We start from the raw sequence: 14,443 nt of genomic DNA, 5'->3' as shown, positions 1-14,443 counted from the left end.
GGATCTGGGGCGGGGGAGCAGGGAGGAGGGGGAGGCACCTTCAGAGTTTGACAAGGAGGCTCAGAGGGGCCCTGGGTGCCTGCAGCTGGGGGCAAGGACCACAAAGGCAGGAGGGCAAAGGGAGGAAGGAACTCAGAGGGGGCAGCTCCAGGGACTGGGCCTGGGTTCTGCCCTCCTCCCTGGGCCAGGGCAACAGAAGCTGGCAGGATGCTCTACCAGCCCGACCGCCCAGGCCTGGAGATAAAACACACAGAGAGGGCGCCAGGCTCTGAGAGATCAATAAAGAGGATTTGCCTCCAGGCTCTGAGCACGGTAACAAGAACTTGAATTTAGGGCTCAAAAAAATTAGGTTCATCCCGTTGGCGAGCGACAGAGCCAGCACTCAACCTCACGTCTTTATAATTCGAGAGCCTGACCTTTTTTCACTCTGCTGAAAAAAAAGCAAGCCCACTGGCACAAGGCGAGCGTGGAGCCTGAGGCCAGAGCCAGGCTTCGGTCTGGGTCAGCATCGCACCAGACCTGGGGGCAGAGCCACGGGGCGTTCTGGGGACAGGGCCAGACCAGGGCTGGGGGTCAGAGTGGCTTTCTGGGCTCTGGGCAGCCTGCCAGAGACAGTAACCCAGGGTTGGTGCAGGGCCTGCTGGCGCTCCCACTCCCGCCCTCCATCCCTGGCCCCGCCTGACCTTCCTCCCCTGGGGCATGGAACAGAACGGAGTGGGCCTGGCCCTTATCCTGGAGGAACTGCAGCTGCTCCTGCAGCCCCATTCCAGCACACAAAGGCGCCTTCTTTCCCAGCACAAGGTCTTGATTGCATGTTGCCCTGAGTCCAAAAGCTCCTCTGAAGGAAGTGGTTCCCTCCCAAGGGGTGTGTGTGTGTGTGTGTGTGTGTGTGTGTGTGTGTGTGTGTGTGTGTTTGTGTGTGAGGGAGCTGGGTCATCACGGTGGTCAGACCCTCTCCCTCCTCCTAGGTTTGGCCTGGAATTTCTCAATCTGCATCCTTTGTGTGTATGCACGTGCATACGTGTGTGCGGGTCTGTGTGTGTGAACACGTTTGAGCACGTCTCTGCAGTCTCTGTACATGTGCCTGTGCATATTTCTGTATACACAGCACACAACTGTCCATGTTTGCATGCCTATGTAGCTGCGTAACCAAGCACTTTTGGGGGGTGTGTGTGTGTGTTTCATGTATGTCTACACAAGACACCTGGGAGCAGGCCCCCATCTCTGCTGCCTCTGGCCATGCCTCCCCACCCTCCCCTCCGCCCTGAGCGTGTGCAAGCCTCCTCCCCACCCCCAAGCCCGCCTCTGCATTTGTCTGGGAACCACCTGGCCCCTTTCAACTCCGGGAGGAAGACAGGTTAGTACAGCTTGGCTTGTCCCATACATACTTTCCCAAAGTTCCCTGGATCCCAGCCGAACTCTTTATAAAAAGGCTCTTGGGGAATAGCCGAACAGGAAGGTGGAGACCCTGCCGAGGGGGCTCAGGACCCCCGCTCCAAGCTCCAGGAGGAAATGGAAGCATCAGTCAACTGAGCTTCAGCCAGAGAGAGGGCCTCGAGTCCTGAGGCTGAGCTTAGACTGAGGACCCTCCACCCCCAGGGAGGGGGACACATCATCTCAGGGCAGCAGAGCTGGCAGGGACCCCAGGAACCCCACTGAGCACAGGGAAGGAGAGACCCAGAGAGGTGCCCTGGGCCATTCAGAAACTGAGTCCCTTCCGGGCATCCCGCTGCCCCCGGAGACCCTTCTGTGGATAAACTCCGAGCCCTCCCACCCTCAGGGAGGTGGGCGCTGCTTCCTCTCTCTCGCGGCCTTGCAGGGGGGCTCCGAGGCCTGGCTGGGCTCTCTGCTCTTGGCCTGCAGAGAGCTCACAGCCGCTGGGCTCCAAGTCGGTCAGTGGGCGTTCGAGCAGCCCCTGCATCACAGGGCGGGGTTTACTCAGCACCCACTTGACTTGGGGTGCGGGGCCCTTGGGCTGGTTCCTCCCAGCCCCTCAGAGCACAGTGGGCGGGTGGGCTTTCCGCACTGCCCTCCCCCCACCGATACCCGGGCCCCACCCTCTAACGGCGCAGGGCTCCGGCTGGTGCCCTGGGTGTTGGGAGGAGGGTTGTCCAACGGGGCGAGAAGGTCTGACCCCAAGTGAAGCCCGGGGCACAGGCGACAGCCACTCTCACTGTCTGTGCTCGGGGACGTGTTGCTGGGCTGCTGGGGGTGCCACAGCCACGCGGGAAGGGCAGCGCCACGGGCCCCCAGGGAGGAGCCCAGAGGTCTGTGGGGCTGACGTCGCGTCCTGCTGCCGAGAGCCAGCTGGGGTCCAGGAGCTCCTGGGCGGGGATGGGACAGGCTGGCTCCTTTGGCCCAATCCCCGCAGGTCCCCCCTGACAGACCCTCCTCTTGCCCTCAGGAATCTTTTTCTAGATGGGGGGAGGGGCGGTATGGGAAGCTTTGCTCTTACCTGTCACGTTGTGTCCAGGCCAGGGGCTGCTTTTGAAAGTCAAAAGACAGGAGGAGATTCTTTTCTTTTCTTTTCTGCTCATTGTCATATCAAGTCCCTGAGAAATGAGCACAGACCCGCTGACTGGCTTAGCACGAAAGGGAGGGGAGCCAGAGGGCGCAAGGAATAATCGAGAACCCAAAATCACAAGGTCAGATTTGAAGAGCATTGCGCCCCCAAAGTCGAATGGGCAGAGACAGTGCCACTTTGGATGGGTGTCTTATCTCTCAACTCCTGCTGCTTACGAGGCTGGGGTGCCAGGGCCAGCGGGGCCAGGGGGCGGGCAGTGGACCATGGCTGCTCCCTGGGCCTGTTTGGGATGGTGGGTCGTGTGCTGAGAGCACAGCTGGAGGGGGCTCCAAACCCTCCCATACCCCAGTCCACGGTGGGGGGCTGCGTCTGCATCCCCTCCCTGAGTGGAGGCTAATCATCTCCAACTTGTCTGGGGAAAGGAAGGAAGTGGCCACAGGGGATCAGCTGGCGGGAGCTCCTGCTCCCCCAGGCCCCCCGCCCTCCAACTCTGTCTCTCAGATGCACAAGCACGCCAGGAGTACAAGTTGAGGGCCCTTTCCCTATGGACACACAGCTTGCTTCCCGATGGGGAGATTTGACAAGGGACCGTGGTGAGAGTTGGAGGGTCTCCCAACTGTGGGCCCGGGGACTGGGGTTGGGGGCTTTCCTCAGGCCCCTATAATCCACCTGAGAGGCCTGCACATCCCCCCACCCCAGTCCCCCCGAAGGCATTCACTGGGGCTTTGGCAGCCCCCCTGGCTCTTTGCCAGCCTGGAACGTTTAGGATCGTTTAGGATCTGTGAATGGAAAAGCCTGGATCGAAGCCGGAGTGGGGATGGGGGAAGGGGTGGGCCGTGGGACCGGGATCTCGTTCTCCCGGTCTGGCCTCCTCTCAGTCAGAGCCAGGACCGAGGCTTAATGCCGCTTGCGCGCAGCTTGGACCCCTCCCCCATCCTGCTCTCCTCCCCCACTCACACCTGCAGGGTGGCCGCAGGTGAAATCACTCACTCCTTGTAAGACCCTGAGGATTCTCAGGAACCTGCATGCGCTGGGGACGGAGAAGGGTGAGCCCCAAGTGTCAACACGACAGGCACACGCACCCAGCCAGGACCCGAGCTCCAGGGGCCCAGTGATGAGACTGAGGAGATTTCACACGGCTGCTTCAGTCCAGGGGGTCGGGGGGGTCCCATCAGATGTTGGCAGGTGCCCAGGGTCGCCCCATGTGCGACTGCAGTGCCTTCCTGGACGTTGGGGGGGAGAGCTCAGTCCTCCGGGGGCTGCTAGCTGCCAGCACTGCACCGACGTGAACTCCGGAGCCTTTCCTCGTGTCCTGCTTCTGAGAGCCAGCTGAACACCCCAGTGGGGGACAGGATAGTCACCTCCCTTAAAATGCATCCTGAGGGCTTCCCTGGTGGCGCAGTGGTTAAGAATCTGCCTGCCAATGCAGGAGACACGGGTTTGAGCCCTGGTCCGGGAAGATCCCACATGCCGCGGAGCAACTAAGCCCATGCGCCACAACTACTGAGCCTGCGCTCTAGAGCCTGCGAGCCACAACTACTGAAGCCCGTGTACCTAGAGCCCGTGCTCCGCAACAAGAGAAGCCATCGCAATGAGAAGCCTGGGCACCGCAAGGAAGAGTAGCCCCCGCTCCTCCCAACTAGAGAAAGCCCGCACGCAGCAACGAAGACCCAACACAGCCAAAAATGATAAATAAATAAATAAATATAATTAAAAAAAAAACCACAAAAACGCATCCTGATTCTGCTTTCTCACATGTCACCTGGGGGCTGTATCGGGAGCCTGACAACGCCCACGGCTCTGCCATCGCTCAAGTAGCAGACTTGTTCCCAAGTGCCCTGGATCCAGCCTGTCAACAGACATTTGTCTGCCCCTGGAGTTTTTGAAAATCTGAATTTATTGCATACACTTAAAAATCTGGGGATTCTATACAAATATCTGAATTTCCATCCTCTGTTGAAAAACTATCAGGGTATTGGGCAACACAGGCCCAAATTCCTCTATGGCATCAATTGGCTGTAGCTGGTAGCCGCTGCCCCTTTTAGTCAGGGCAAGAGGTTTCTAGTTGCCATCGGTCTTAAGTTTGTCTTAAATCTTAAATTTATTGCCTTAACTCTGGCCCCTGTCACTCACGTGTGTCACCTGCCTCACCCGGGAGGCATGCGAGTTTACGAACACTGCAAGATATTGAATGAAAGGGCCCATGAGCCACTGAGGTCTCCCCAGAGGGACACATACCTGTTTCTTAGTTCTCCTTGGGCATGGCCATTCAGGTCGGGACACATGCCCACAGCTCTCTGTTTTTTCCATCACCGTGAAAAACACCCAGCACGGCTCTCTTCACCCAAGAGTCATCTTCCCAAAAAAGGACGGAGGCGGATGGGGCTTGATTTATTCTGGGTAAACCCTTGGCACAGCTTTAAAACTCCTTTCTACACTTTTGCCCACTTGCACTGATGTCAAATTTACCAGGAAGTCATTAGCCGAATCGCCCAGCTTCCTCCCCTGAAAGCCGCGGCACTTCCTCCCTCCCGTGCCCTCCCCCTCGTCGTCGCCCACGTCTGCTGCCGGCAGCTGCTCCCAGGCACAGTCCACGCTGGCCCGCAGGAGCCTTGGATCCACTCAGTGTCTCACGTCCCTCCGCCTGGTGCTGCGTCAGGAGAGGGCAACGTCCGGCAGATTCGGCGGTTCTGTGGGTCAGTCCTGTCCCCCAACCAGACTCTGAGGCCCCCAGCAGCAGGGTGGTGCCCGATCTGATCTGTGTCCGGAGCACAGCCCAGCCTGCGGCACAGCAGGACGGGCCGCAAGTCCCCAGGCAGTGTCCTAGGGCCCTGTGCCTTTGGGAGGCCAGTTCGCCAGCCCTCTATCACAAGAGGGTCGAGCTGGCCATGGGCTGGGGCCCAATGAGGTGTGCCGGCTGCCCTTAGTCACAATGTGGGCGGGTGTGTGAGGGGAACTCACTTGTCCCTGCAGAGACTTGGTCCCAGCTGCTCTTTCCTGTTTCCTCTGAACTCAGCTTCCAGGACGTGGCTGCCAGTAAGCCTTGGCCAGGGCACCCGCCGGCGGCTCCCGGCCACCGCTGCCTTGCACTCAGCTCCCCGCATCTGGCCTTCCTGTTGCCTGAGCTCCAGCTGGGACCATGACCCAAGCTGGCTCGTCCGCCAGGCCCATCTTCAGCCCACACTGCAGGTAGTCAGCCCACAGCCCCTGACTGAGGACCGTCTTGCAGGCCCCTTCCCAAGGCATGGGTGGTTTTGCCTCCTGGTCCTTAACCCACGTCGTGTGTCTCCCTCTGCCTGTGTCCTCCGAACACACGTCTCCCTGCCCTTTTTGGGTCCTTTCTCTAAAAATTGCTTCTCTATCGCTGGCAGCTTCACATCTGTCCTCTGGCTTCCTTCTCCTTTGCCCCAAATAGGACATGGCATGGAGGAGAGAGAGTGCAGGACAGGCGGTTCTGACTTTCCCTCTGAAGTGAAAGGATGCCCTGGGGGTTTGGAGGCGGAAACTTGAGACAGGCCCGAAGTCCAGCACTTCTTTGAAGTCTGTTTTATCTCAGAAGTAGATGTCATTCTTCTATACTAGTGTATGGTTCCTATTTATACAAAACCACGTTTGAATTAATATAAAAATATTTTAAATGACTTAGTTTTTGCACTGAATCTGTGAATACAATGGATGCTCCAGGACAGGAGTCTGCAAGCTTTTTCTGGAAAGGGCCACATAGCAAATATTTTCAGCTTTACAGGCCATGTGGTTCTGGAACAGCCATTCAAGCCCGCTGTGTGGGGTGGAGACAGCCCCGGACAGTACGTAAAGGAACGTGGCTGTGCTCTAAGAAAACCTCGTGGTCTCTGAAATCTGAATTTGGTATGCTCTTCACGGGTCGTGAAATAGTATTCTTTTGACTTTTCCATTATTAAAAAATGTAAAAGCCCATTCTTGGCTTGTGGGCTGTACCAAACCAGGCGATGGGCTGTATGCTCTAGGAAGACTGTGAGGGGCCTGCGCTTTTGTAATCAGACGCCCCTCTAGGTTCCTGTCCTTCCACTCACAGGGCCACTGGAGGAGGTGACAACCACCTGGGCCTCGTCCTCATCTGAGGAACACGTTTGGGATGAGATCATGGGCGTCGAGGCCTGGCACAGCAGGTCGCAGAGCAGGCAGCGGGAGGTGGTGCTGGGGACCCTTAGCGGACGTGGGGCTGGGCCTCGCAGGGGGAGGAAGGTCACCAGGGCCTGGTGGGTGCAGACGGCACCCTAGGGCGAGAGGCGAGCAGTTTTCACACTAAAAAGCCAGACCGAAGCTCTCGCAGTTGGGGTTTCTGGTCCTGCTTTCCAGGTCCTTACTCAAAGCTTGGGCTGAAATGAGGCTCTGGCCTTTGGAGATGGTCTGTTTGCAAGTTGCCTCTCAGCAAAAAAAAAAAAAAAAAAAAAAAAGTACAGTTTGGGAATTCCCTGGCGGTCCAGTGGTCAGGACTCCTCGCTTTCACTGCCGAGGGCACGGGTTCAATCCCTGGTTGGGGAACTACCCGCAAGCCAAGTTGCCTCTCTCCTCTTAGCCTCAGAGCACTCCTCCCCTCCCCCCAAGCCCTTCTGGCTGAGCAGTTACACAACCCCCTGCCATCCTTCTTTTCCACCTTCTAAGGCTGGATGCTTCCCCTTGGACCCAGGCTGGGGAGTCCAAGCACCCAGACGCCATGACCGCCCCCAGGCTCGCACAGCAGGATGAGAAGGAAATACCTTCTTCCCTGGGTGACCTGGCTCCTCTGGCCTCAGGGCTGGCCACTGTAGCCAGGGGGCAGCACGGGCCAGATCAGTCCCTCTCCCCTTGCTCATCATCCCTGTTTACTGCTACTTTACAAAGCTGCACTGAGGGGCAGCCTCCTCCACGCCTCAGACCAGATGCCCACCCTGACTCCATTATTGGCCAGTTCATGGCTCTGGAATTGGTTTCTCTGTGTCCCCAGATCCCTTGCCATTTATCAGCTGGGTGATTGGGTGTTGCTTAGCCTCTCTGGGCCTCAGTTCTCTCATCTGTAAAATGGGTATAACCTCAGAGTTACTGTGGGGATTGGGAATATGGCCATAAAGCACAAGCCCCACTCAAAGAAGTTCCTAGTAAATGTGCATCATTACATTAAGGGACCAGAGAAAACAGGATGCCTGGTCCCTTAATGGTTTGAAATCTAGATAAACCAAAAACACCTTAGCATAATTACCTACCAGATATTGCATGGGATATACGTGTACCAAGAATATTAGTTTATCTGAAATTAAAATGTAACTGGGTGTCTTTTTTCCCCTAAATCTGGCAACCCTACCCCGACGGAGGCTACACAGACCCGGGAGCTGCCCTGTCCCCCAGCCCCACAATAGTCTCCTCACCCCTTTAGTTCACTCTGATCAACGGGCTTGCGTGGAAAGGCCCCTTCTTTCCTGTGTGTAGGGTCATAGGGACAGAGGCAGTCAGAAAACCTGTTTCCTGCAGGTGCTTTGAGTCCAACCCCAGATCTACTCTGTACTTGCCTCGGGGCTTGGAGCAAGATTCTCCTCACCCTTGATTCCCCTGCTACACCCCTAATTTAACTATCTTATCATTCCGGGACTGGCAATCCTCACCTCACCAGCTATTTAAAAGGAGTAAAGGTATATGACTCAAATATAACAAGCAGTTGTACGCACTTGACATCGATCATTTCCATCAACCCCATCAACAACCCTACAGGTTCAAGTTATAATAATCCCTGTTCCACAGAGGAGGAAACTGAAGCTTAGAGAAGGTGGGAATGCTGCTCCTGCCTCCGCCAGGGGAACCACAGCTCTTCCAGGGCCTCCACTCTCCTCCCCCCGCCCCCCATCCTAGTTGCTCCCTTTGTCCTTTTGACCTTGGGAGCTCGGACACCAGGACGGGCTTCCACAGCACCAACTTCAGTCATTTCCAAACGCACCGCGGGGAACACCTTCCTCGTAGGAGCCGGTACTTTATTCATCCCTTTCCCTTATTTCCTATCTTACCCCACAGATACCCCGCTGAGCGTGGTCACAATGCCGGCCACTGGGTAGCACAAGCCGTGTGTCCTGAGGACCTGCCTTTGCGCTCCCATCCCTCGGAGACTGGGTTTTGAGTAGCCACGGTCCAGAACCAAGGTGATAGTCACTGGGCTGGGTGAACCCCACTGCTGACCTGAGAAAGAGGTCCTTTTGTGGTTTCTAGACCAGGCAAATGAACAGTAATTCTTGCAAGAAACCATTTTAAGGTATAAATGAATAGAGCATAAAGTTTCCCAGAGGGTGTGACACAACTGTTCCATGTTTCCCGATGCCAATTTTCCCGAGTGTAATTCAGTCAGAGCTGGTCTCTGAGGCTGAGGGGGTCCCAGACTAAGTATCGCAAAGGTTGAAGCGTCCTGGCCTCAGGCTGCTGGGGTTGGGGGGTTGTCTATCCCAGCTCTGTTCTCTGTAGTTGATGAGATAGCTTTGCAGCCTCTCCGTTGGCTTTCGTGAGGCAGACTGGACGCCAGAATCCCTCTACCCAGCAACCAAGATGCTCTGAGAACAAACGAGGTCACTTATGGTAAACACGCACGAAACATTAAAACACTAGCCCAACGTACATGACTAATTGTACTCTCCCACCCTCATACGAGGAGGTAGAATCTACTGGGGCAGGCTTGGAGGTCAAGAGTGAAACCAAGACTCTTTACTACTTATTCTTCTACCCAGAAGGAGGGCTCCCCAAGTCTAAAGATCTACAAAGCAAACTGTAGCAGAGGTCCGTAAGGCCTTCTGGAACCACGGCCCACCCATGCTCTAGGCTGTTCATCCACCACCTACTGGTACCAGCAAGGGACCCAGCAAGGGTGAGGCTGGTGGGGTTCCTGCTCAGCCTCACCGAGACTCTGGCACTTTCCTGCCAGCCTCGTTGGTAACTTCTGACACAGCTACCCAAAGCTAAGGATCACGAAGTTCTTAACGAGCTGTAAGAACTTTAGCTACTGAGGCATTTCTGTGTTTTGGGGCCTGTTCCAACCCACAGAGTTTCCCTCCTGAAGCCCCAGGCGTGTGACCTGAGGTGGGGCCTATGAAATGGGGCTTAAGAGAGTGGAGGCATCAGCTGCGAGCGTTCAGGCCCCAAGTCTGGGGAGCAGGTGCAGTGCTGCACCCCCTTCTACGGCATCTGTTTTAACTGGGTGCTCTGGTAGCTCAAGAGGTAAATCAAGCCAACCCTCATGAATGATATTTAACAAGCCCCCAACAGGGTGCCCGGCATAAACTGGGCACCTAGGAAAGACAGTGGATTCCTGTGTGCATATGATGCATTCATAAAAATGCCCAGGCAGCAAGAGATATCCAAGTGCCACTTAAGTCCTCAGATACAAATTTGACTTTTAAACTTTTTTTTTTTAAATCCAGGATCAAGACCACAGACAATTTATTATGTAAGACATGGGGTGAAGAATGATCAAGGAAAGTTATGGCTGTGAGTGACATGGAATTAGATGAAAAGGCTCAAGTTTGCTGAAGAGAGTTTAAATTTGGCTTTTGCTCTTGGAAACGTCAAAATAATCATAAGAAGCACTTATGCCTTACAGAGCAAATAATCCACAGAGTGTCATTTTCATTTTGCAAACAGGGACACAATAGCAGTCAAAGAGAAGCCTAAACACCCAGAGAGTTAACATACAGGTTCGATAAGATATAACACGGGATTCAGCATGCTGGTGGGTTTTTAAATCAAATCCATATTGAACCCTGTGACCTACTGTAGGTTCTAAGTGGAACCTGGGGAAAGCAGCTTTTCCATACAAAACAACGACAACAAAGAAAACCCAGGCTCTGCTGGATGTCTATAATACTCATTTGCAGTAAGGCTTTCAAGATACATGAATTTTTATAGCATTTGTATTTTAAGGATTTAGGGCAAATACAGTTTTTTTTCTACTTGATAAAAAGAAAATTAGTACTTAAAAGGTTCAAAAAATATATCAATTGAGTGATTTTTTTTTTACATAAATAAATTATATTGATTTTCAGGATTTAACAGCTGAAAAAACCTTTTCTGCTTCCACTGGAGGCAAAACTGAACAAAATGTTAGTTAAATAGAGAGAGCAGCATTTCTAAGAAATCTGTTGTCAGCATTAGAGATCACCTATGCTACAAAGATGTCATTAAATAGAATTTGTTCAATTACTGGATTCTTTCTTCTTATATGATCAGTTTATAGAATTTCTGATCTATAACTCTGATTCATAAAACTGGGACTCCAATTTTTGAAAATACAGCTGATTGAGTTTTTTTTTTTTTTTCGGCCACGATTTAACAGACTTCTTTGAGATGCTCATTTTGACATTTACATAATTTATAATCCCAAATGTATAAAAGACAATGACAAAAGCATCATAAATAAATAATGCAAACTGAAATAGTTATGTCAAACTTTTGGACCTTCTGATAAATTATAGCAAAACTGTAACAGAAAAAGTAAAAAATACAGTAAATTGTGACAACAAAAGGTGAAACTGGTACTAGTAACACTTCCAACATTTCTGACGGTCCTGCACAGCCCTGTGCCCCTGGGGACTGAACCACGAGCTTCTTTCAAGTCTCAGAGTGTGAACTGTGGGTGAAAAGTGACACCATCAGAAGGGAGGGACCACCTGGGAGGGCAAAGGAAAGCAGGTGAGGGTTGCCGGGGGCCGGAGGGTTCTTCCCGGCCTGGGCAGCTGAGGAAGAAGGGGGAATAATGTTAATTTGCAACACGGTCTCCACTAAATTGACGCTTTGGGATCCGGGTCCGACTGTAAAATATAAACCGAGTAGAGAAAAATCCGGAGAGAAGAAAAAAAACTTTTCACAGTCGCATTCCAAGAGGTGGTACAAACCTCAAACCCTGGCGAGTCTAAGAGTGCTGAAGGACTGTTTGCTTTGCAGGCTCCAGAAGGAGCCTGACTCTTGGCGAAGGGGAGCGTGAAGTAAGGAGCCAGGAGGCCTGGCAGTGGCCAGAGCGGTCCCTAAGAGGCCTCGGCGGGGGCATCGCTAGTCATGTGCAGTCCTCCACCCCCATCGGCGCCGGCAACGGCTCAAGGTGTGTACAGCTCTCTCGTACTGAGAACCCCCTGGTAACTTGGGAGAGGGGGGATGCGTGTGTATCAAGTAATGCCCCATCGGTATTTCTTCTTGCTGCAGGTGCCGGAAAACCCACAAAGGTGTTACTACCAGTAAGGTTTTAGAAAGAAATGAACATACGTGGTTTCAACCATTAATTATATGCTTCTGCCTATCCTACTCGTTTAGTAATCATGATAAAACTGGGAAATATTTTAACTAAAAAATATGCACCAGCACTTCTTTCTCTGTGCTTTTTGGTTCCCCATCACATTCTTCCCATTCAGCGCAGCTCACGGAAAAAAGAGCTGCTCTCTGCCTCTCCTTCGGCCCTTCTTCACTGGTAAATCCCTAGACGGCTTTCCTTTGCCATTTTTCCTCCTCAAATAAGTGGGAAACTTGGAAGAGAAGGGGGCAGGGCGTGTCCCCACGTCTGCACTAACTACGATTGCTGGAATGAACGACTGGGTAACGGAGTGAGGATTCTGCGCCTCCTACACTAGGTCAACGACACTTAGCTGATGACGTGGCAAGACCCTGTGACTATTAACATCTGTTACCATAGTTCTCAGACGGGAAATCAGGTAGGTAATAGTACTTATGGAAACACAGGTTCTTATGACAGTGAAGTGAGGGAAGTAACAAACCTTGATGGGATAAGAAACTTACAAGTCATAAGAATTTCTTCAATGAAAAAGTTCTAATTGGTGACACTGTTAGAGTCTTGGGGGCCCCCTTCGCCGGCCTGTGCTGCGTGTCCTCTCTCTGGGGGCGCGGGGGCCCTGGATTCGGGGCGGCTCTGGGCGCTGCCCGGCTCCCTCTCCAACCCGGGTGCAGGCTCTGGGCTGGGGTCCGGGTTGTCCCCTTTTGTTTTCTTCCTCATCCTCTTCTGGCTCTCCAGACCTACTATTTCCGAGTGTCTGGCCTGCTGCATGGCCGGCAGAGCCATGCCCATGCCGGGGGAGACAAACATGGATGGGTAAATGAGTCCGGGGGACACTCCTGGGATGAGAAACGGGTTAAAAGCCACAGGACTACTCGTAGTTATTGCGGGTTCGGCCTGATCGGAAAATGGACTAGGACCGGGCTTGTCTTCAGCTGACGTGTCCGTTTTGACATCGCGGCCGCTGGGCTGGTCTTCTGCAGTCTTTTCAGCCGCCGACGTGCCACTCTTCGTTGTGCTTGACAAAGGCGCTGGCACAGCCGAGGCGCAGGTGGTGGCCATGGGGGTGCTGAGGAGCCCCCCGACCCCAAACATCTGGGGCACGGCGGCCACGCCCGGCAGCACCATGGGCAGCATGCTCAACGTGCTCTTGACCTCCTCGCCCGTGGGCATCGCTGCAAAGCTGGCCGGGAACCCCACCAGCCCCGTGAGGGGGATGCTGGGCATGTCTCTCATGTTCTGAAGTCCGACCAGGTCCATCCCGGCGATCAGGCCGTTCATGAACAGAGGCCCCATCCCGGAGGGGGAGTCCGCCACGAGGGCGGGAGCCTTCAGGAGCTCGCTCCGGGGCCGCCTGCCCCTCCGGCGGGGGCCTGAGTCTCGGAGAACAGGCTCAGGAAGGGTGTGATTGAACTTGTTTTCCGGGAGAAACCCCTGAAAAAGGACAGAGAGACACAAGATGCTGAAGGTTACTGGATGGCGGGTGAGCAGCTGAGGGCTCCTCACCGGCCCCGCCTGTCCGCCTGCCCACCCGGAGCTGCCCAGCTCTGTGCCCCAAGGGCCTCTCCCTCGAGGCTGAGAGCCTGAAACCACCGAGCCGCTTCCAATGTGCTCACGGCAGAGGGGCGCCCGCCCTGCGGAGAGGCTGCTGGAGCACTGGGAGCTGCAACCAGCCAGAGACCTCAAGTCTTAGTCGAGACTTTTTTTATCGAGGGATGACTGACGTAATATTACAGTAGTTTCACGTGTAAAATGTAAAAACAACAAAAAAGGACAACTTCATGAGTTTCCGTGTCATCCTTGCACAGGGCTGTGCCAGTCTTCTCTGCTTCACCCTGACTTGAGCGCATGTGCTGCCGAGGCTGGCAGTCGAGACCTGTGGGGCTGCGAGCCCTCGGCCAGACCCCACATTCGCCTCCCTCCTGACACAGGACGGCTTTTAACTGAAGCCACAAAGCAGGGCAGGAGGATGGGGCTTGGGAGCAGGAAGATCTCAGTCCTGACCTAAACCCCCAGCTGTGGGGTGAGAAAGGACAATGGTACCTAAGTCAGATCCTTAGAAGATGCCTGCCACAGGTCTCTGCTTAAGAAGCAGTCACAGCGGCAGGTGAGTGGGCGCCACGGGTCAAGCTCTCAGTGGGCTGCGTGCACACGTGTGCACATCTGCCCCGACATTAGGACTGGCTCAGATGCGCTGCTCCTCTTGGTAGTGAGGGTCTCGGTAGTGAGGGTCTCAACAGTGAGGGAAACTGGCCGTCGGAGGTGCTAACGAAGGGGGTGGTGATAACGGAAGAGTGGCAGGGCTCTCTGCTCTTTTTGGTGGCAACACGAAATAAGCATCTGCCCTGGGTCGGGCGCTGGGCGACGGGCTCCGTGTGTCGGATCTCAACTCGTCATCATGCCCACCCTACGAGTCGCTACTACTGTTACAGCCATTTTACAGCGAGTTCAGAGATTCATACACATGCGAAAAATGTGCACTTGAATGTTCCCAAGTCCCCAGGAATAATGCTATTTTTGAGGTCTTATATTTGTCCTTTGAAGAACTTCCCAAAGAATATTAAAGAAAAACCAGGTCATCATGGGCAAAAAGCTTTACGACGGTGAACTTTGTTCGAGGAGAAAAGTCTTCTCAAAAGGCCTTGGTTTAG

General features: G+C 54.0%; 2 protein-coding genes and 1 long non-coding RNA gene across 3 annotated transcripts in view; 1 reads left to right on the top strand and 2 right to left on the bottom strand.

Annotated features, from left to right (window-relative positions):
• Window positions 1-3,665, bottom strand: part of EMILIN3 (elastin microfibril interfacer 3) — a 29,630-nt gene extending 25,965 nt beyond the window's left edge. Inside the window, exons 1-2 of the mRNA XM_082359473.1 lie at window positions 3,607-3,665; window positions 2,456-2,552 (exon numbers count right to left, since the gene is read on the bottom strand). The gene's annotated coding sequence lies outside the window, so the exon portion shown is untranslated. The remainder of the gene's footprint in view (window positions 1-2,455; window positions 2,553-3,606) is intronic.
• LOC309613064 lies at window positions 4-9,805 on the top strand. The gene is made up of 3 exons (XR_014235505.1): window positions 4-1,357; window positions 3,490-5,713; window positions 8,546-9,805. It is a non-coding gene; the product is annotated as an uncharacterized lncRNA (long non-coding RNA).
• A 148-nt stretch (window positions 9,806-9,953) lies between these two features.
• CHD6 (chromodomain helicase DNA binding protein 6) overlaps window positions 9,954-14,443 on the bottom strand; it is a 210,138-nt gene continuing 205,648 nt past the window's right edge. The window contains exon 37 of the mRNA XM_082359464.1: window positions 9,954-13,226. Within this exon, the coding sequence (XP_082215590.1) occupies window positions 12,330-13,226 (897 nt within the window). The 3' untranslated portion in view covers window positions 9,954-12,329. The remainder of the gene's footprint in view (window positions 13,227-14,443) is intronic.

The sequence above is a fragment of the Balaenoptera borealis genome (assembly GCF_965194805.1).
Source record: "Balaenoptera borealis genome assembly, chromosome: 16".
Lineage (NCBI taxonomy): Eukaryota > Metazoa > Chordata > Mammalia > Artiodactyla > Balaenopteridae > Balaenoptera > Balaenoptera borealis.
Note: the sequence above shows the minus strand (reverse complement) of the source record. Positions and strands in the feature narration are given on the sequence as shown.